The sequence below is a fragment of the Leucoraja erinacea genome, chromosome 24 (genome assembly GCF_028641065.1).
Source record: "Leucoraja erinacea ecotype New England chromosome 24, Leri_hhj_1, whole genome shotgun sequence".
NCBI lineage: Eukaryota > Metazoa > Chordata > Chondrichthyes > Rajiformes > Rajidae > Leucoraja > Leucoraja erinaceus.
In genome coordinates, this window is record NC_073400.1 from 27431365 (window position 1) to 27453864 (window position 22500).

Consider the following 22500-nt stretch of genomic DNA (forward strand, 5'->3'; position numbering starts at 1 on the left):
TACAAATTGGAACCAAAACTAAGAAGAAGAGCAATAAAGAGCAGCCAAAATGAGGCGTGGCGCAGTGGCGTAGAGGTAGAGTCGCTGCCTTACAGCGCCAGAGACCCCAGGTTCGATCCTGACTACGGGTGCTGGCTGTACGGAGTTTGTTCATTCTCCCCATGACCCGCCCGGATTTTTCTCAGAGATCTTCAGTTTCCTCCCCCACTCCAAAGACGTGCGGGTTTGTAGGTAAATTGGCTTGGTATTAAAATGTAAAATTGCCCCTCGTGTGTGTAGGGTGGTGTTAATGTGGGTTTCAGCAACTAAGTTACAGAGAAAGGTTGAACAAGTCAGGTCTTTATTCTTTGGAGCGCAGAAGGTTAAGGGGGGACATGATAGAGGTCTTTAAAATGATGAGAGGGATAGACAGAGTTGACGTGGATAAGCTTTTCCCATTGAGAGTAGGGAAGATTCAAACAAGAGGACATGACTTGAGAATTAAGGGATAGAAGTTTAGGGGTAATACGAGGGGGAATTTCTTTACTCAGAGAGTGGTAGCTGTGTGGAATGAGCTTCCAGTGGAAGTGGTGGAGGCAGGTTCAATTTTATAATTTAAAAATAAATTGGATAGGTATATGGATGGGAAAGGAATGGAGGGTTATGGTCTGAGTGCAGGTAGATGGGACTGGGGGAAAATAAGTGTTCGGCACGGACTTGAAGGGCCGAGATGGCCTGTTTCCGTGCTGTAATTGTTATATGGTTATATGGTTATAATTTGCGGGGATCGCTGGTCGGCGCAGACTCGGTGGGCCGAAGGACCTGTTTCCGCTCTATATCTCGAAACTAAACTAAACTAAAACTAAACGGAGGAAAACAAGCTCCCAAAAGGGAGAGTTGATTAATGTAGACTTCAGGAAGAGCAATGCTTTCAAAGATGTGCAGTGAAAAGTCTGTGAAGAAATACACCGACAGCCACCAATGTGTTTCGTCGGTCTGGAGTAGGACACTGAATAACGACTTCACATTCATCTTTACTCAGAGTGAGAAGGATGATTCAATGAGAGACGAGAGCACATATTGGGAGTCCCGTGCAGTGGTGAGTGGATCCTGAATTATTGGAGGTGCAGGTGATAAATCCAAAAGGTAAGTCACATCTTTAATCGGACTTCACCGGACTTTATCTTGCAGTAAACGTTTTCCCCTTTACCATGTATCTATACTCTGTGGATGTCTCGACGGCAGTGATGTATAGTCTCTCTACTGACTGGATAGCACACAACAAAAAAACCTTTCACCGCACCTCTGTACACGTGACAATAAACTAAACTAATATAAACTAAAATCCGGTCATCTCAGGTGAACAAAATGATCCACGGACACTAATTGAACAAGATAGAAGGGTAATTCAATTGTCAATTGTCCCTAGAGTGTAGGATGGAACTAGTGTAGGGGTGATCGCTGGGCGGCGCGGACTTGGTGGGCCGAAGGGCCTGTTTCTACGCTGTACTTCTAAAGCCTGAAGTAAAGTAAAGTCTTTATAGTTTAGTTTAGAGTGGAAACAGGCCCTTCGACCCACCGAGTCCGCACCGACCAGCGATCTCTGTGTATTAACACTATCCTGCACACACTAGGGAAAATTTTACATTCACACCAAGCCAATTCACCTACAAACCTGTTCGTTTTTGGAGTGGGGGAGGAAACCGGAGATCGCGGAGAAGAACCTCATGCAGTCAAGTGAAGTCAAGTCAAGTCACATTTATTTATATAGCACATTTAAAAAACAACTCTCGTTGGCCAAAGTGCTTTACATTTGTTATAAGAATAGCACAACAAAACAAACTACATACTACAAACTACATATATACATGTAGCCCTCACTCAGAGGACGTCAGGAAAGGCTTGGGTCACGGGGAGAAAGTACAAACTCCGTACCGACATGCACCCGTAGCCAGGATCGAACCTGGGTCTCCAGCGCTGTGAGGCAGCAACTCTACCCTTGCGCCACCCATGCCTCTCGTAAATTTGTGTTGATTTTAAAGAATTTTCAGGAATAACAAAGAGAGTTGAGATAGTATTGATGTATTCAGGGAGGTTTACATCTATAATGTTATGCTGAGGGACTGCCAACGCTTGCTCAGTGGATAACAGCCTGGCATCTGAGCCAGAAGATTACAGGATTAAGTTCCGCTCCAGAGGCTCGAGCTCTTAATCTCTGTTGACTATCCAGAGGCAGCTGCATTGACAGCAGTAACAACGTCTGGACATATAAATGAAGTTCTCGGACGAGCATGAGGGACTCCACCACCACTGTTTAAAGAAGGACCGGAAAATCTCTCTGCTGCCGCAGCCGATATTAATGCCGCAACAAAGGTAAAGAAGCCATCTGGTCTGGTCATTATCTCAAACAGACACAAAATGCTGGAGTAACTCAACGGGTCATGCAGCATCTCAGGAGAAAAGCAGTAGGTGACGTTTCTGGTCTAGACCCTTCTTCAGACTGAGAGGAAACGCGGGGAAACGCAAACGAGAGAAATAGACGGTGATGTACAGAGATACAGAACAAATTGACGAAAGATCAGCAAAAAAGTAACAATGATAAAGGAAACAGGCATTTGTTAGCTGTGGGTCGGGTGAAATGTGTAAGAAGGAACTGCAGATGCTGGTTTAAACCGAAGATACTCAAATAGCTGGAGTAACTCAGCGGGACAGGCAGCACCTCTGGAGAGAAGGAATGGGTGACATTTTGGGTCGAGACTTTTCTTCATAGCACAGAAAATTTCAGCTCCCAAAATCGGCGTTTTCGATGTTTTTAACGGGGGTGGGGAAAGTGCGGTGTTTCCCCATTCACTAACATGTACCAAAAGGAGATATTTCCTCCAGTAAAATTTGAGGCGGGGATCTACGCTCATTTGGAGTGAAATACTATAGACGTGGTTAGGAAAAGGGGGAAAACGAGAAATATAGACGGTGATGTGGAGAGATAAAGAACAATGAATGAAGGATATGCAAAAAAGTAACGATGATCAAGGAAACAGGCCATTGTTAGCTGTTGGTACATCACGGCTGCTAGATCTTACCTGTTAGCCAGCTTACGAGCGATAGCACCAAGGCAGGACTGACTGGCTGTCTCATCGTGAAGACCACACACTCCGGGCAACCGCCACCGAACCCTGAGAGAATGTCCGGCTCGGAGCTAGCTGCTGCTTCCCTCCTGACCGTCGAGGGTCACCTGCAAAGCAAACACCTGGATCAGTTCACATTTACAAAGAGGCTAACCTGTCCACATTTCAACATCTGCATCATGTCTACTCTTTAAGCAACCACCTTTACCGCAGAGAGCGGTCCTGTGGACAGACTGCAACGACCAGGTTCAGGAATAGCTACTTCCCCACAGCCATCAGGCCATTAAACTTGGCTCGGACAAAACTCTGAACATTAATAGCCCATTGTCTGTTATTTGCACTTGATCAGTTTATGTATTCATGTGTGTATATATTTATATAATGGTATATGGACACACTGATCTGTTTTGTAGTCAATGCCTACTATGTTCTGTTATGCTGAAGCAAAGCAAGAATTTCATTGTCCTATCAGGGACACATGACAATAAACTCTCTTGATTGCGATTTTAAATTCTTACTCAATATATGGGCATTGCTGAGAAGGACAACATCTTAAACCGTTTCTCAACTTAAGTCGCCGACATTTAATTTAGAGATACAGCATAGAAGCAAGCCCTTCAGCCCATTCAGTCCATGGTGACAATGGAGACTGAAGAAGGGTCCCGACCCATTGAGTCATTGTGTCATAGGGTGATACAGTGTGGAAACAGGCCTGTCAGCCCAACATGCCCGCAGCGGGCAACATGTACCAGCAACATGTACCAGCTACACTAGTTCCACCTGCCTGTATTTGGCCCAAATTCCTCCAAACCTGTCCTATCCATGGACCTGATCCTTAAACGTTGGGATAGTCCATGCCTCAACTGCCTCCTCTGGCAGCTTGTTCCAAACACCCATCACCCTCTGTGTGAATATCCTCCAGAGATGCTGCCTGACTTGCTGAGTTACTCCAGCACTTTGTGTCTTTATGGAGACGAGACATCATAAAGTCTGGTCTGTTTTTTGCTCGTTGAGATTCACCAAAGTTGTCAGCTGTGTTCCTGTGCAATTTCACAAACCATCAAGCAAGGGAGATTTCACTGCTCGATCTCAGGTAACGTCAATGCAATGTGGCTGGAGAAAGCGGATTTCCTCTCATCAAATCGGCAGGCGGGTTATCCAAAATCAATCCCAACGATCATTAGCCAAATTCCATTTCTTTCCACCCTTCGCAACTGCGAATGTTCTGCTGGGTCAGAAATATTGATGCAACTTCTATTACAACTCTCCCATTATTGCCCCGTTGGGCAGCGATTTCCTTTAGTTGAGTATTTTTCCCTTCAATTCAAGAGAGAGTTACACACAGCTCCTCCTCGACCTACGATGAGGTTACGTTCCGATAAACCCATCGCTAACTGAAAATATCGCAAGTCAAAACGCATTTAATACGCCGCGATCACGTGACCGGAAGTGACGCGCGGCTCGCTGCCGTCGCCGACCGTTTGCCCATCGTAAAGTCGAAGCATCGTAAAGCGGGGAGTACCTGTATAGCTCTGAGGGCTCACGGAATCAAGCGATATGAGGAGAATGCAGGAACGGGTTATGGATTTAGGCCATATGGCTAAAGGAGTAGGCCATATACGAAGGGCCAAATGGCCTACACCTGCACCTATTTTCCATGTTTAATAGAATGGCAGTAGTCAGTGTACTGGAAGAGCTGACAATGAGCAACAAGTTTGTCAATAAAATTCAATAGAATAATACATCACGGAAACAGGCCCTTCTCCCCATGACGACTAAGGTTCCCCATCAACGCTAGTCCCACCTCCCCACATTTGGCCCATATCCCTTTCCTATCCACGTACCTGTCCAAATGTCTTTTAAATGTTGTTATACAACCTGCCTCAACTACCTCCTCTGGCAGTTCATTCCATATACCCACCGGCCTCTGTGTGAAAAAGTTACCTTTCAGGTTCCTATTGAATATTTTCCCCCCTTACCTGAAACCTTTGTCCTCTGGTTCTTGGTTCCCCGACTTTGGCTGAAAGGCTGTGCACTTATCGAATCTATTCCTCTCAAGATCTTACACACCTCGATCAGACCACCCCTCACTCATCCTTCGGAAGAAGGGTCTCGACCTGAAACATCGCCCATTTCTTCTCTCCAGAGATGCTGCCTGTCCCGCTGAGTTACTCTGGCATTTTTGTGTCTATCTTCAGTTTAAATGCAGCATCTGCAGTTTCTTCCTACACATAGTGGCCGCTCAGGAACGCTCTCTAGTTGTCGATATGATGGTTCAGTTGCCTGATGACAGCTGGGAAGAAGCTGTCCCTGAATCTGGAGGTGTGCGTTTTCAAACGTCTGTACCTCTTCCCTGATGGGAGAGGGGAGAAGAGGGAGTGACCGCGGTGAGACTGGCCCTTGATTACATTGCAGGCCTTGCCGAGGCACCTTGGCGTGTAGATGGAGTCAATGGAAGGGAGGCTGGTTTACGTGATGGACTGGGCTATGCCTACAAGTCTCTGCGATTTCTCGCAGTCTTGGAGGAGTAATCTGACGAAGGCAAGGAATTGGAGCAACAGGGAAATAAGATCTGGTTCAGCAATGATACACTTATATTCATAGCAAAATGATACACATATTTCATAGCAAAAGGATTTGAGTATAGGAGCAGGGATGTTCTACTGCAGTTGTACAGGGTCTTGGTGAGACCACACCTGGAGTATTGCGTACAGTTTTGGTCTCCAAATCAGAGGAAGGACATTCTTGCCATAGAAGGAGTACATAGAAGGTTCACCAGACTGAATGTCAGGGCTTTCATATGAAGAAAGACTGGATAAACTCGGCTTGTACTCGCTGGAATTTAGGAGATTGAGGGGGGATCTTATAGAAACTTACAAAATTCTTAAGGGGTTGGACAGGCTAGATGCAGGAAGATTGTTCCCGATGTTGGGGGAGTCCAGGACTAGGGGTCACAATTTAAAGATAAAGGGGAAATCCTTTAGGACCGAGATGAGAAAAACATTTTTCACACAGAGAGGGGTGAATCTCTGGAACTCTCTGCCACAGAAGGTAGTTGAGGCCAGTTCATTGGCTATATTTAAGAGGGAGTTAGATGTGGCCCTTGTGGCTAAAGGGATCAGGGGGTATGGAGAGAAGGCAGGTACGGGATAGTGAGTTGGATGATCAGCCATGATCATATTGAATGGCGGTGCAGGCTTGAAGGGCCGAATGGCCTAATCCTGCACCTATTTTCTATGTTTCTATTCCTGGATTCCTGCAAATGCTCTCTTACCTCTGATGACTGCACTCATCATCTGTATCAATATGACCTACTCCTGGAAGCAACAGGATCACACGGTGTTGGCCTCATCAGCAACAAACGATGAAAAGGAGGTAGTAGCAGCATTCTAAACTACTAAAAGGGCTCACCGAGTCCAGACGGCACGTGCTGTTTCTAAAGTACCTGGGTGCCATCTCCGGCTTGGTCATGGTCAGCGCTGAGCAGCGAAGAAAGAGTTGATCCTGGTGAACCTTACGCTGCGCCAGAGCATCCTTACCAACTGCCGGGTAGATCCTCCGACCGGACATTGCAGACGGGCGCTGTCTGTACGCAGTTTGTACGTTCCCCCCGTGACCTGCGTGGGTTTTCTCCGAGAACTTTGGTTCCAGTTCAAGTGAGTTTATTGTCATGTATAAATTGTCACTCTATAAATAAAGTTATTATTATTATTATTATGTGTCCCTGATAGGACAATGAAATTCTTGCTTTGCTTCAGCGCACAGAACATAATAGGCATTTACTACAAATATGGTTTACCTGATGGCTCCCTCATTACTACAAATATGGTTTACCTGATGGACTGGGCTCCCTCCCACATTCCAAAGGTGTAGGGGATTGCAGGTTAATTGGCTTGGTAAATATTATCCCTCGTGTATGATGGTGTTAATGTGCGGGGATTGCTGGTCGGTGCGGACTCGATGGGCCGAAGGGCCTGTTACCATGCTGTATTTCCAAAATAGCTTAAACTAAACTAAGCCAGGAGTATATTGTTTACCTTCTCTCACATTTGTTTGCATTTGTTTTAATTCTAACTATGTTCGGATTACCATGATACACAGAGGAGATCACACCAACCAAGACTTTTCCACAAAGAGATACATGGAAATTGTGCACACAGTTCTCAGTCCTCTTAGACCTGAAGAATTCCCCTGCTAGGGGAATTGGTTGAAAGTGGTTATGTTGCAGGCGGCCTCCGAGCTAATGTTCATGAGGCGCCTGTTAAAATCCCACAACGACAGAAAAATATCAATTTGACTAATTAAAACTAAAGCTCAAATAAAGAGATGTCTAGCAGCACTGTGGCGCAGCGGTAGAGTTGCTGCCTTTAAGGATAAGGGGGAAGTCTTTTAGGACCGAGATGAGAACATCATTTTTTACACAGAGAGTGGTGAATCTGTGGAATTCTCTGCCACAGAAGGTAGTTGAGGCCAGTTCATTGGCTATATTTAAGAGGGACTTAGATGTGGCCCTTGTGGCTAGAGGGATCAGGGGGTTTGGAGAGAAGGCAGGGATGGGATACTGAGTTGGATGATCAGCCATGATCATATTGAATGGCGTTGCAGGCTCGAAGGGCCGAATGGCCTACTACTGCACCTATTTTCTATGTTTCTATGTTTCTATGCCTTACAGCTCCAGAGACCCAGGTTCGATCCTGACTATGGGTCCTTGTCTGTACGGAGTTTGTACGTTCTCCCCGTGACATGCGTGGGTTTCGCCCGAGATCTTTGGTCTCCTCCCACACATCAAAGGCGTGCGGGTGTGTAGGCTAAATGGCTTGGTATAATCGTGAAGTATCCCTGTGTGTGTGTGTGTGTGTGTGTGTGTGTGTGTGTGTGTGTGTGTGTGTGTGTGTGTGTGTGTGTGTGTGTGTGTGTGTGTGTGTGTGTGTGTGTGTGTGTGTGTGTGTGTGTGTGTGTGTGTGTGTGTGGGATAGTGTTGGCGTGCGGGGATCGCTGGTCGGCGCGGACTCGATGGGCCAAAGGGCCTGTTTCCGCGCTGTATCTCTAAAAAAAACTAAACTAAACTAAACTTGTCAACAATAAACCAATGACAACATCAACTTGAGTGACCCAACTGAATATTTACACTGGCATTCACATTTTGGCAGAACTGTACCAGAAACTGAAATATTGTCAAGTAACCAGGATAACCTGAATAACACCTGGAAACCAAGATGCATTCGGAGAACCACTTTATCAAGCGGCTGACCATTAAAGCAATACTAAGCTACTCACAAGACTTGCGATAATTAACTATTTATAATATCCTCAGCTATGAGAGACAGCCATCAGACATCATTAATGTTCTTTAAGCTCCATTCCTTAGCAATTCCTTAAAAGCCCGACATTTCCCTTGTGATTTGAAAGTATTAATTAGTAGCGCCTTTTTTTCAGTAATAGATATAGAGCGATCAATACTGCATATACATGGCTGATAAATATTACATTTCTCTTTGACCCACGGCCTTGTATTGCTCATTCACATTGACTCATGCTCTGGAGGCGCTTGGCCGGCTTAAAACGCTGCGTCTTTTTTACTTCCTCCTGGTTTTCCATTCATGCAATGGACAGGAATCAAAATGAGTACGAAGGAACTGCAGGTGCTGGTTTAAACCCAAGATGGACAAACACAAAATGCTGGAGTAACTCAATGGGTCAGACAGCACATCTGGGGGGGTGGGAGATTGCAACCTTCACGTGGTCCACCCTGTTTCGACTAATGCAATTTTTTCATTTTATACCAGGTTAATTATCCTACAAACCTGTGTGTCTTTGGATGGGTGGAAACGTGTGTGTATGTGTAGATGGAAACTGAAGATCTCGGAGAAAACCCACGCAGGTCACGGGAAGAACATATAGGGAACGTACGGGAAGCACCTGTAGTCAGGATTGAACCAGGTTCTCTGGCGCTGTGGCCTCTACCTCAGCACCAACTAAGCCAGTATTGGATAGAGGGACTGACGATGCAACATATTTGTAAGTCAGAGCTGGGTTTAATTGGACCGTACTCTTTTCTTTGATAGTAATACATTGTCTAAAGATTGGATTTTGTTCTGCAATTAGTGCTAACACCCACTCTGTTCATACCCAGGAGCCAAAGTGAATGATTCCTGGAAGGACCATGCTTAATTTAGCACAGTGTCAGACAATTTGCTGCACACCAGACTAAAGACAACAGCCTTTAAAGACAGCAGCATGGAAAAACCCCCATCAATTATGGATGTCATTGTAGAGACAGAGCCTGCAAGAGAGAGAGGAAGAATGCTCGCACTTACACTCAAATGAACATGCGGACACTGGTCAATGAAATGTCTGACAGGACTCATAAGAGTCATAGAGTCTTGGAGCGATACAGCATGGAAACGGGCCCTTCGGCCCTGCCTGCCCACACCGGCCAACATGTCCCAGCTATGCCAGTCCCACCTTCCTGCGTTTGGTCACCGGCTTTAACCTCCCCACCGTTGAAGGGATCTATCGTAGTCAAAAAGACAGCCAAAATCATCAAGGACCCACACCATCCTGTCCACACACTCATCTCATCATTGCCATCAGGAAGAAGGTACAGGAGCCTGAAAACTGTAACGTCCAAGTTCAGGAACAGCTTCTTCCCCACAGCCATCAGGCTGTTAAACACAACAATGAATAAGCTCTGAGCTCTGAACTTCCAAAGACTATATTATTATTTGTTATTTGCACAATATTTGTTATTTATTGAACTTTTTCTTTTTTTCTCTTCCCCCTTATATACAATGTTTACATACTCACACATTCTGTTGTGCTGCAGCAAGTAGGAATTTCATTGCCCCATCAGTGACATATGACAAAACATTCTTGACTCTTGATCCCTCAAAACCTATCCTATCCATGTGTTTAAGAAGGAACTGCAGATGCTGGAGAATCGAAGGTTACACAAAAAAAAGCTGGAGAAACTCAGCGGGTGCAGCAGCTTCTATGGAGCGAAGGAAATAGGCAACGTTTCGGGCCGAAACCCTTCTTCAGACCGCTCTTTGGCAGTTCAGAGTTCAGAGTTTATTCATTGTTGTGTTTAATAGCCTGATGGCTGTGGGGAAGAAGCTGTTCCTGAACCTGGACGTTACAGTTTTCAGGTCTGAAGAAGGGTTTCGGCCCGAAACGTTGCCTATTTCCTTCGCTCCATAGATCCTGCTGCACCCGCTGAGTTTCTCCAGGTTTTTTTTGTCTATCCTATCCATGTACCTGTCTAACTGCTTCTTAAACGTTAGGATAGTCTCCTCTGGCAGCTTGTTCCATACACCCACATCCATTTGTGTGAAAAAGTCACCCCTCAGATTCCTATTAAATCTTTTGCACTTCACCTTAAACCTGGTCCTCGATTCACCTACTCTGGGCAGGAGACTCTGTGCGTCTACCCGATTTATTCCTCTCATCATTTTATACACCAGTCACGGTGGCGCAGCGGTAGAGTTGCTGCTTTACAGCGAACGCAGCGCCCGGGACCCGGGTTCGATCCCGACTACGGGCGCTGTCTGTACGGAGTTTGTACGTTCTCCCCGTGACCGCGTGGATTTTTTCCCATAATCTTCGGTTTCTTCCCGCGCTTCAAAGACGCACGGGAGTGTAGGTTAATTGGCTATTTGGCATACATGAAAATTGTCCTTACTGTGTGTTGGGCAGTGTTAGCGTGCAGGAATCGCTGATAGTTGAGGACTCCTTGGGCTTTCAACTTTTCTTCATTCTCATAAATCTTTTCCCAGTGAACCTTCAGTTGCCTTTTCTTACCATTCTGAAGTGTCTCCACTTTCTTTATTTTAGCTTAGTTTAATTCAGAGATACAATGCAGAAACAAGGAGCCTTCGGCCCACAGAGTCCGTGTCGACCAGACACCCCCGTACACTAACACTATCCTACACTAAATAGGGACAATTTACAATTTTACCGAAGCCAATTAACCTACAAACCTGCACTCCTTTGGAAACCGGAGCACCCGGGGAAAACCCACGCAGTCACGGGGCGAACGTACAAACTCCGTACAGGCAGCACCCGTGGTCAGGATTGAACCCTGGTCTCTGGTGCAGTGAGACAGTGACTCTACTGCTGTGCCACCGTGCCACTTTGAGGCCAAAATATTCCCAGTCCCAACAATTTGAGAGAAAGCTTTACTTCTTAGGGAGAGATATCCAGTACTTTGCCATTGACCTTTGATCTTTAATTTTTAATTCTTCCATTAGAGGAAGCAGGTTGGGGCAAAGGGTAAAGATGTCCCAGTCACCGAGGTCAATGATTCAATTGTTTGCGATTGAATTTTTTCTGTCTAAGTGGTTTGCATCAATTGAAGTTGCCACTTAGAGCTGGATCACTCCAATCTGCTAATTAATTTATCTTTACTTACTTTTGCTTTCGCTTAGACTTACAGCACGGAAACAGGCCCTTCGGCCCACCCTGTTCATGCCAACCAATGATCGCCCGCACACTGGTTCTATCCTACTCGGTAGGGACAGTTCGACCCTTCACACCGACCATCGAGCACCCGTTCACACTAGTTCTATGTCATCCTGTGCTCAAGGGGTACTTTACAGAAGCCAATTAACTTACAAACCTGTGCGGCATTGTAGTGTGAGAGGAAACCAGAGCACCCGGAGATAGTCTCCTGAGCCCCGGGGAGAAGGTGCAAACTCCGTACAGACAACACCCGTAGTCAGGATCGAACCAGGGACTCTGGCGCTGTGAGGCAGCAACTCTACCGCTGCGCCACCGAGCTGCTCCTTCAATGAGGAACAATATCGGAGAGTAATTGCACCGAGTCAGAGGGCAGTTGCAAGGAGTGTAAGATGCTGGTTTAAATCAAAGGTCGACAGAAAATGCTGGAGAAACTCAGCGGGTGAGGCAGCATCTCTGGAGAGAAGGACTAGGCAACGTTTCAGGTCGAGACCCTTCTTCTGACTGAAGAAGTGTCTCGACCTGAAACGTCGCCTATTCCTTCTCTCCGGAGTTGCTGCCTCACCCGCTGAGTGAGGACAATTGCTTACAATTGATCTCTTAATTTCCTCCCATTCCTTCAACTGTTGCTTTCTTGTGTGAAAAAGTTGCCCCTCAGGTTCCTATTGAATCTGGGAAGCAAGGAACTGCTGGATTACACAAAAGGGCACAAAGTGTCAAATCCAGCAATTTTGAGTCCGATAAAATCTGTCCCCTCTCCCTTAAAACTACATCCTCTAGTTCCTGAATCCCTTACTTTTGGTAACAGACATAGGTTGGTGGGTTTATAGAACAAGCCTCCAGAGGGTGAGGTTGAGGCAGGTACTATAACAACATAGGAGAGGTTTAGAGGGATAGAAACATAGAAAATAGGTGCAGGAGTAGGCCATTCGGCCCTTCGAGCCTGCACCGCCATTCAATATGATCATGGCTGATCATCCAATTCAGTATCCCATCCCTGCCTTCTCTCCATACCCCCTGATCCCACAAGGGCCACATCTAACTCCCTCTTAAATATAGCCAATGAACTGGCCTCAACTACCTTCTGTGGCAGAGAATTCCACAGATTCACCACTCTCTGTGTGGAAAATGTTTTTCTCATCTCGGACCTAAAGGATTTCCCCCTTATCCTTAAACTGTGACCCCTTGTTCTGGACTTCCCCAACATCGGGAGCAATCTTCCTGCATCTAGCCTGTCCAACCCCTTAAGAATTTTGTAAGTTTCTATAAGGAACTTATATGGGCCAAATGCGGGCAGGTGGGACTAGTGGAGATGGGGCATCTTGGTCGGTGTGGGCAAGTTGGGCCGAAGGGCTTGTCTCCATGTGGGGACGCTGTGACCCATTCTCTAAGCCCACCATTGGCCGCTGTGTCTTTAGCTATCTAGACACTACACGCTCTCCTTCAACCTCGCTAGTCCAACTTCTCTATTCTTCCTTAAACAAATCCTCTTACCAAATCTTCGGCCGATTATTCTCCATTTCATTTCTCTGACGTAAAGTACCTCAGATTACTGGATTAGCCTCGTTTAGAGTTACAGTGCCAAAACAGGCCCTTCAGCCCACCGAGTCCGCACCAGCCAGTGATCCCCGCACACGAACACTATTCTACACACACTAGGGACAGTTAGCAAATTTTTTTTACCAAAGTCAATCAACCGACCAACCTGCACGTCTTTGGAACGTGAGAGGCAACTGGAGCACCCGGAGAAAACCTACGCGGTCACAGGGAGAACATATAAACTCTGCACAGACAGCACCCGTGGTCAGGATCGAACCAGGGTTTCCGATGCTATGAGGCAGCAACTCTACCGCTGTGCCATCATGCGGCTGCCAAATATCTTACAGCATGAATGGTATTAATTAACTGCAAAGATAGCTGCTGTTGGGTACATTATGTTCTCCTGCCACTGAAGCATGCAGTGTTTTGCTAAAGCATTTTGTTTTTATTCCACTGTGACAATCTCTTGAGCCTTACTTCATGATAACGTCAGTGCTTTGTGAGCCATGTAGTGGTTCCGCCACTGTTCGCAAAACAGTGTTGTTATGTTGAAGAACATGCCTCCAACTAAAAGACCATATGGGGCGGCTGACTTACAACACCAGAGACCTGGCAATAATGTATTTCTATGGAGATAAGTCATGTCGTACAGGCCCTTTGGCCCAACTCGTCCATGCTGACCAAGGCGCCCCACCTAAGCCTTCCCTGACGTCCACTAAGCGAGGGCTATATGTATATATGTATGTAGTTTGTTTGTCTATACTATTCTTATAACAAATGTAAAGCACTTTGGCCAACGAGAGTTGTTTTTTTAATGTGCTTTATAAATAAATATGACTTGACTTGACTAAGCTGGACATTTGAGAGCTGGAGAATACAAGGTGGAGCTGGAGAATACAAGGTGGTGACTCGTGCTGATAACAAGTGCTGTAAATCCATTTTAAACATAAAAAACGCCTCCCTTCCCCAGTTCTGAGGGAGGGTGTTTGAACTGAAATATTAATTCAGTTTTTCTACCCAGACTAATATGTTTCCCCGAGCTATAATCTATAAACATGTTTACAGGGCTATTTAACGCAATGGATGGCAGAATGGCAGAGCTGCTGCCTTGTAGCGCCAGGGACCCGGGTTCGATACTGACCTCGGGTGCTGACTACGCAAAGTTTGCTCATTCTCTCTGTGGCTGCGTGCACTTACTCCGGGTGATCTGGTTTCCTCCCACACAGAGTCACAGTTCAGTTTAGTTTATTGGTGCCTGTTCTGAGGATTAGCGAAACGTTTTTGTCGTGTGCTAACCAGTCAGCGGAAAGACAGTACATGATTACAATCGGGTCATCTGCAGTGTGTGGACACATGATGAGGGAATAACGTTTAGCGCAAGGTAAAGCCAGCAAAGTCCGAACAAGGATAGCTCGAGACATAGAGTCGAGCAGCATTGAAACAGGCCCTTCAGCCCTACTTTCCCCTGCCAACCAAGATGGCCCATCCACGCTGGTCCCACTTGCCCGTGCTTGGCTCATATCCCTCTAAATATATTCAAGAGAGAGTTTGATATAGCTCATGGGCTAACGGAATCAAGGGATATGGGGAGAAAGCAGGAACGGGGTACTGATTTTGGATGATCAACCATAATGATACTGAATGACGGTGCAGGCTCGAAGGGCTGAATGGCCTACTTACTCCTGCACCTATTTTCTATATTTCTATATGCTGAGTTTCTCCAGCATTTTTGTCTTAAGAGTGGGCCCCAGTTCCCAAAACCTCTCCAGGGATATCCTTGATCCCAGCTGCCTGTACCTGATGAAGTGCAGAAGGTGTTCTGAAGGTTCTTTAGAGGTGAAGAGTCTTTCCTTCACTTGCATGGGTAGCAGTTTCAGCACAGCTGTCTAAATGGTTGGAAAAATATTGTATCATGCTCTATTTTCCTTTGTATTGCATCAATAACACGCTGAGATCACCCTCACTTTGGGAAGAAGTTCAGAGGTTCATAAAGTCTCGGAGCAGAATTAAGGCCATTCGACCCATCAAGTCTACACCGCCATTCAATCATGGCTGATCTATCTTTCCCGCTCAACCCCATTCTCCCCATAAACCCTGACACTCTTAAGGGCGATTTTTTTCGGCGATTGCCGGCACCCGCACAGTCGCGGCAGGTCGCCGAAAACTGTCAAAATGTTGAAAACCCAGCGGCGACCAGATAAAGGTACGATTCTTTGGGCGACTACTCACGACCATACGGGCGACATGTCACGGGGTAACGCCTGTATGGTCGTGAGTAATCTCCCAAATAGACTTAGAAAAAATTACGTAAGTGGGACAGACCATTTACTAATCAAAAATCTGTCAATCTCCACTGTAAAGATATCAATAACTTGGCCTCCGCAGCCATCTGTGGCAATGAATACAGGTTCAACATGCATTTTCATGTAAATAACTCTACATTTTCATCCAAACATCAGGGTACTGTCCAGATTAATTGCTTAGTGTAAGTATGGTGGCACAATGGTACAGCGGTAGAATTGCTGCCTCACAGCGCCAGAGACCCAGGTTCGATTCTGACCGCGGGTGCTGTCTGTACGGAGTTTGTACGTTCTCCCTGTGACCGCGTGGGTTCTCCACGGGTGCTCCGGTTCCCTCCCACATTCCGACCACGTGCAGATTTGAAGGTTAATTGGCTTGTGCAAGTTGTCCATGCTGTGTTGGATAGAACTGGTGTATGGGTGATGGCTGGTTGGCGTGAACTCAGTGGATGAAGGGCCTGTTTCTCTAAACTCTGAAGTTTATCAGGAAACACGAAAGGAGCTGATCATGGACTTTAGGAGGGCACATCATCCGAGGACGTACACTCCATTGAGTATAAATGGGGATCCTGTGGATAGGGTGAACTGTTTTAAATATCTGGGAGTCCACATCTCTGAGGATATGACATGGTCATCACACGCCTCAGCACTGGTGAGTAAGGCAAGGCAGCGCCTTTACCACCTTAGGCAATTGAGGAAATTCAGAGTGTCTCCGAGGATCCTCCAGTGCTTCTACGCAGCGGCGGTGGAAAGCATCTTGTCCGGGAACATTACCATCTGGTTCGGGAATTGCTCTGCCAAGGACAAGAAGGCTCTGCAGAGAGTAGTGCGTTCGGCCGAACGCACTATGGGAACTTCACTCACCCCCCTGCAGGAACTATACAACAGGAGGTGCAACTCCAGAGCAAACAAAATCATGAGAGACCTCTTCCACCCCTGCAACAGTCTGTTCCAGCCGCTACGGTCAGGCAAACGCCTCCGTTGCCATGCAGTGAGAACGGAGAGGTTGAGAAGGAGTTTCTTCCCAGAGGCAATTCGGACTGTAAACGCCTTTCTCACCAGGGACTAACTGTACAGAACGTTTTTCCTTCTATTATTTATTATGTAAAATAATATGTGTGTTATGATTGTGTTTATAATTTGTTTGGTTGTTTTGTTTTTCCGCGAGCATTGCCACTTTCATTTCACTGCACATCTCGTATGTGTATGTGACAAATAAACTTGACTTGACTTGACTTGACAAATGGTGGGTTTCATTCCCTAGAAGAATACGTTATATGCAGGAAGGAACTGCAGATGTTGGTTTAAACTGAAGATAGACATAAAAGGCAGGAGTAACTCAGTGGATCAGACAGCATCTGTGGAGAGAAGGGATAGATGGCCATTTCTGGTCGAGACCCTCCTTCAGACTGAGAGTCAGGGGACAGGGAAACAAGATATATAGACAATGATGTACAGAGATATAGAACATATGAATGAAAGATATGAGAAAGAATAATGATGATAATGGAAACAGGCCAGCGTTAGCTGTGTGCTAGGTGAAAACGAGTTTCAGACAATGAAACTCAACAAGATTACTTTGAAGCTAGTAAGATGTTGTAATACAGATATGAAAAATAGACAATTCTGTTCCTGGACACAATAGGAAGATTTCCATGTGTAACAAATTGGAGAGACTGTATTTGCGGTGGTAATGCTCAAGGGAAGTATTTTGGTGGATTTTTATCCGAGACAGGAGCCCCTTTAAATTGGGAAATAAATTGCATCATCAGGGAACTGCGGATGACAGAGACACCATTTATCACTTCATTCACTGAAGACGGTTTATAAAGTAACATACAATATGCATTCGGCAGCAGTGGGAGGTTTTGTAGTTTAGATTCCTTTAGCCCAGGGCGATCTCCACAGCTTAATCATTAGTGTGTTCGATGCAGTTCACCGTTGAGGCACAATCCCACTTAGTGAACGGCTTTGCCTGGCAGTTAACGCTGCTACAGACGCCTCCCTCCTCCCACAGTCAGACTGTCCTCTAGCCCATTACAGGTCTGCACCAAATCAACTCCGTGAAAAATTGGCCATGACGGTCAAATGATGGGCTCTACCCCGCTGAGTTCCAGCCTTCACACACAAAGTTATGAACATTGATAGGCCCAAAATGCTGGTGTACCTCAGCGGGACAGACAGCATCTATGGAGAGAAGGATAGGGGACGATCAGCCATGATCACAATGAATGGCGGTGCTGGCTTGAAGGGCCAAATGGCCTCCTCCTGCACCTATTTTCTATGTTTCTATGTTTTTATGAATGGGGTGACGTTCCGGGTTGAGAACATTGACCTGTCCAATTTATCTAAACCATAAACACCCCCCCCCCTCCACTCCACCCCTCTCATTTTTCCCCTTCACTTACCTGCACCCAGCTGGGATGTGACACATATCTCCCTTCCCCCTTCCTCACTCACATCCCCTCCCACTGAGACCCCTTCCTCTGGCTTCACATTTCATGCCTCTTTTCACCTTAGCTCAACACTTTTTGTCTATTCATCGCTGGCCTTTGCCCAATCACCTGTATCCACCTATCACTTGTAGGGTTTGCCCTGCCCCACACCTTTCTTCCAACTCTTTCCACCCCCAATTAGATGGACAATGGTTCTGAAGCAGGACCCCGACACGCAACACCTACTGCCCATGTCCTCTAGTGTTGCTGCCCGACCCACTGAGTTAAGGGCCTGTCCCACTGTACGAGGTAATTCAAGAGTTCTCCCGAGTTTGAACTCGGAGAATTATGGTAATAGCTGTTCGTAGGTAATCGGGGCTCTCGTGGACATGTTTCACAGTTCTGAAAAAACTTCACGAGTTACCGCATTTCCCGAGTACCTGCCGTTAGCGTTACGAACCGCCACGAGACGTCCACAAGCTCCAACGTAGCCGCTATGTACATTCTAATATGTGGGGATCGCTGGTCGGCGCGGACTCGGTGGGCCGAAGGGTGTGTTTCCGCGCTGTATCTCTAAACTAAACCATAACCAAAACAATGCTGCGAACTATATTCTGCTCTCTGTATCTTCCCCTTTCCTCTATCTATTGCACTTGAGTTTGGGTCGAATACGTTGATGTGTAGTATTATCTGATTTGGATAGAATAACGTGCAAAAGCAAAGCCTTTTTTCACTGCGTGTGACAATAACAAACCTAAATCCGACCTGACCTTTCCGCAGATGCTGCCTGACCTGCCGAGCCTTTCCAGCATTTTCCGTTTTTATTTACCACATTATTCCAAAAGCAGACACGACTGTTAAGACAAACCACAAGTTCTGACGAATAGTATGGGAGCAAGAAGCTAATCAAGCAGTTAGATTAAATCTCCGCAATTAGAGTCATCGTGATACAGCGCGGAAACAGGCCCGCTGGCCATACATAGATGGATCTTGTCAAGCATTGTCACTTGAGGTTTGATTATATATATATATCAATCAGTGCGAATATAAATTTCAATTAGGTTATCCTTGTTTCACACGATTTTATTAAGGAATCTGTTCCATGACTTTAATAAAAAATTGGGATTAATGTAGGATTATAAATGGGTGGTTGATGCCAAGAGTGGACCTGATAGGGCAAAGACTTTGTTTCCATGCAGTGCCTCTCTTAAAAAAAAGGCACAAAGTTCTGGAGTAACTCTGGAGGTCAGGCGGCATCCCTGGGGAACATGGATAAGGGATGTTTTGGGTTGGGAACCTTCTTCAGACTGAAGATGGCTCCCCTTCCCCGCCCCTCCTCCACCTCCATTCCATCCTCTGGCTTCACAATACTTTTTGTCTCATCTTTTTGTCCAACCATCTGCCTATCAACCCCCCCCCCCCTATTGCTTGGGTTTACCTATCACCCCCAATGCTTGGTGCTTCCCCTCCTATCTTCAAGATTTCTTCCTCCCCCTTACAATCGGTGCTCTCCACGGATGCTGACTGACCCACTGAGTTACTCCAGCACTTTGTGTCCATCCCCCTCAGCGGTAGAGTTGTTGCCTCTCGGCACCAGGTTCAATCCTGGCCGTGCGGAGTTTGTACGAGCTCCCCGTGACCGCGTGGGTTTTCCTGACTGCTCCAGATCCCCCCCCCCCCCCCCCAACCCCCCACATCCCAAAGACGTGCAGGTTTGTTCAGGCTTCTTCAGACCACACAAGATGGGAAGATTGGCGATATGCCTTCTCTAAACTTCCCATCTTGGCACATTGGAGGATCAAACCCTCATAACGTGCTTTGGCAGCTTACAACCCAGCGGTATGAGAATTGATTTCTCTAACCTTAAGTAACCCTTACGTTTTCTCTCTCTCTCCCGCCCCTCCCCCATCCTTGTTCTCTGACTAGTTCCACTGTCCTCCTGACTAAATATTACAGATTATACACCTCGTTGTCACCTTCCCCTTCAGCTAACAATGATCCATTCTCCATTTCCTTGGTGGTGTAGTCTGTGTTTTCACACCTCATCCTTCCATACCCTTTTTGTTCTAGCGGATCAAGATAGACCACTCCTGCTAAATGCAATGGGCTGAGGTGTAGTACTCAATGGAGTGGAACGTGGGACTTTTTTTCATCCATTTCAGTAACCCGACCCGACCCGACCCGGAGTGTAATCAACGTTGCGGGGGAACAGTTTGTGTCAATAAATTATAATTCTGAAAATGAGAAGATTTTTACCAAATAACTTTTATTTTTACGAGGATGTTTCCGTAACCGGCTTCCGTCTCCGCACTAGTATCTTTGCTCCGCGACGGGATCTTTGGTGCGGAGACGGAAGCCGGTTATGGAAATGGGGCCGAAAATTCCCCATGAATCTGCCCATGACCGTACTACGTCTTTTTCATCGAATGATCTATCTTGCTCGCTATAGGGTCCTTGTTTTTGTCTGTCTCCCTCTCCCCTGACTCTCAGGCTGAAGAAGGGCCTCCACCAGAAATGTCACCCATTCCTTCTCTCCAGAGATGCTGCCTGTCCCGCTGAGTTAACCCAGCATTTTGTGTCTTTCTTTGGCCTCCCTTATTGGTAATATGCTTTGACGTAACTATTCAAGTGCGAAAAAAATCAGATGTCCCAATACTAAGGGCTGAGACATAACAAAATCTATTTTCTCGTCATTTGAAGATCGTACATTGCGGGCTCTCGCTGCCTGGTTGGGAGCTCGGAAAGCTCTCTCACGAATGCAAGCATTCGATTAAAATGACAAAGCCCAAAGGCATGAAACTATTAACTGCTCAGATGTGAAGTGTGCCCATAAACGACTTCACTCCCAGGCAATACACATCCAAGGCTGTCGATAACTATTCTCAATTTTTGAGTGGGTGTTTATGGGATAATTCTCAAGGTTCCTTATACAGTAATATTTACTGCAGAATTAATGTGTGAATGTTAACATATTACAGCCACAGCAAAGAATCTGCAGCTAACCTGAAGAGGGGCATCAGGAATGCCAAGCACTGCCATAAGCTCAGGATTGAGGAGCACTTCAACAACAACTCCGACCCCCGACGCATGTTTCAAGGCATCCAGGCCATCACGGACTACAGACCCTCCAACATCACCCCCACATCCAGCGACGCCTCCTTCCTTGAGGAGCTTAACCACTTCTATGGCCGCTTCGACAGGGACAATCTAGAGACAGCCATCAAGGCTGTGCTACCTGCCGATCACCAACCCCTCACACTCACCCCCTACGACGTGTACGTGGCACTGAGTAGGACTAATGCACGTAAGGCTGCTGGCCCTGACGGCATCCCCGGGCGCGTGCTCAGTGCCTGTGCTGCGCAGCTGACAGACGTCTGGACTGACATCTTCAACCTGTCACTTGCCCAAGCAGTTGTCCCCACTTGCCTTAAAGCCACCTCCATCGTGCCAGTGCCAAAACACTCCACTGCGGCAAGCCTCAACGACTTCCGCCCAGTTGCACTTACCCCCATCATCACCAAGTGCTTCGAGAGGCTGGTCCTGGCACACCTCAAAAGCTGCCTACCCCCCACACTGGATCCCTATCAGTTTGCCTACCGCAAGAACAGGAGTACGGAGGATGCCATCTCAACGGCACTTCACTCCGCCCTCTCCCACCTTGACAACAGAGACAATTATGTAAGAATGCTGTTCATCGATTACAGCTCAGCATTCAACACCATTATTCCATCAAAACTGATCACCAAACTCGGTAACCTGGGCATCGACCTCTCCCTCTGCAACTGGATACTGGACTTTCTAACCAACAGACCCCAGTCTGTGAGGTTAGACAAGCACACCTCTTCAACCCTCACCCTGAACACCGGCGTTCCTCAGGGCTGTGTGCTGAGCCCCCTCCTCTACTCCCTCTTCACCTATGACTGCACACCTGTACATGGTACTAACACCATCATCAAGTATGCAGATGATACAACGGTGATTGGCCTCATCAGCAACAACGATGCGCTGGCCTACAGGGAGGAGGTCCAGCACTTAGCAGCATGGTGCGCTGACAACAACCTGGCCCTTAACTCCAAGAAGACCAAGGAGCTCATTGTAGACTTCAGGAAGTCCAGAGGTGGCACGCACACCCCCATCCACATTAACGGGACGGAGGTGGAACGTGTTTCTAGCTTCAGGTTCCTGGGAGTCAACATCTCCGATGACCTCTCTTGGACCCACAATACCTCTACTCTGATCAAGAAGGCTCATCAGCGTCTCTTCTTCCTGAGGAGACTGAAGAAGGTCCATCTGTCTCCTCAGATCCTGGTGAACTTCTACCGCTGCACCATCGAGAGCATCCTTACCAACTGCATCACAGTATGGTATGGCAACTGCTCTGTCTCCGACCGGAAGGCACTGCAGAGGGTGGTGAAAATTGCCCAACGCATCACCGGTTCCACGCTCCCCTCCATTGAGTCTGTCCAAATCAAGCGCTGTCTGCGGAGGGCGCTCAGCATCGCCAAGGACTGCTCTCACCCCAACCATGGACTGTTTACCCTCCTACCATCCGGGAGGCGCTACAGGTCTCTCTGTTGCCGAACCAGCAGGTCGAGGAACAGCTTCTTTCCGGCGGCTGTCACTCTACTAAACAACGTACCTCGGTGACTGCCAATCCCCCCCCCC

General features: G+C 46.8%; 1 protein-coding gene across 1 annotated transcript in view; it reads right to left on the bottom strand.

The window, feature by feature from the left end:
* Window positions 1-22500, bottom strand: part of cntn2 (contactin 2) — a 124784-nt gene that overhangs the window by 68636 nt on the left and 33648 nt on the right. Inside the window, exon 3 of the mRNA XM_055654883.1 lies at window positions 3060-3211. Coding sequence (XP_055510858.1) covers window positions 3060-3114 — 55 coding nt within the window. The 5' untranslated portion in view covers window positions 3115-3211. The remainder of the gene's footprint in view (window positions 1-3059; window positions 3212-22500) is intronic.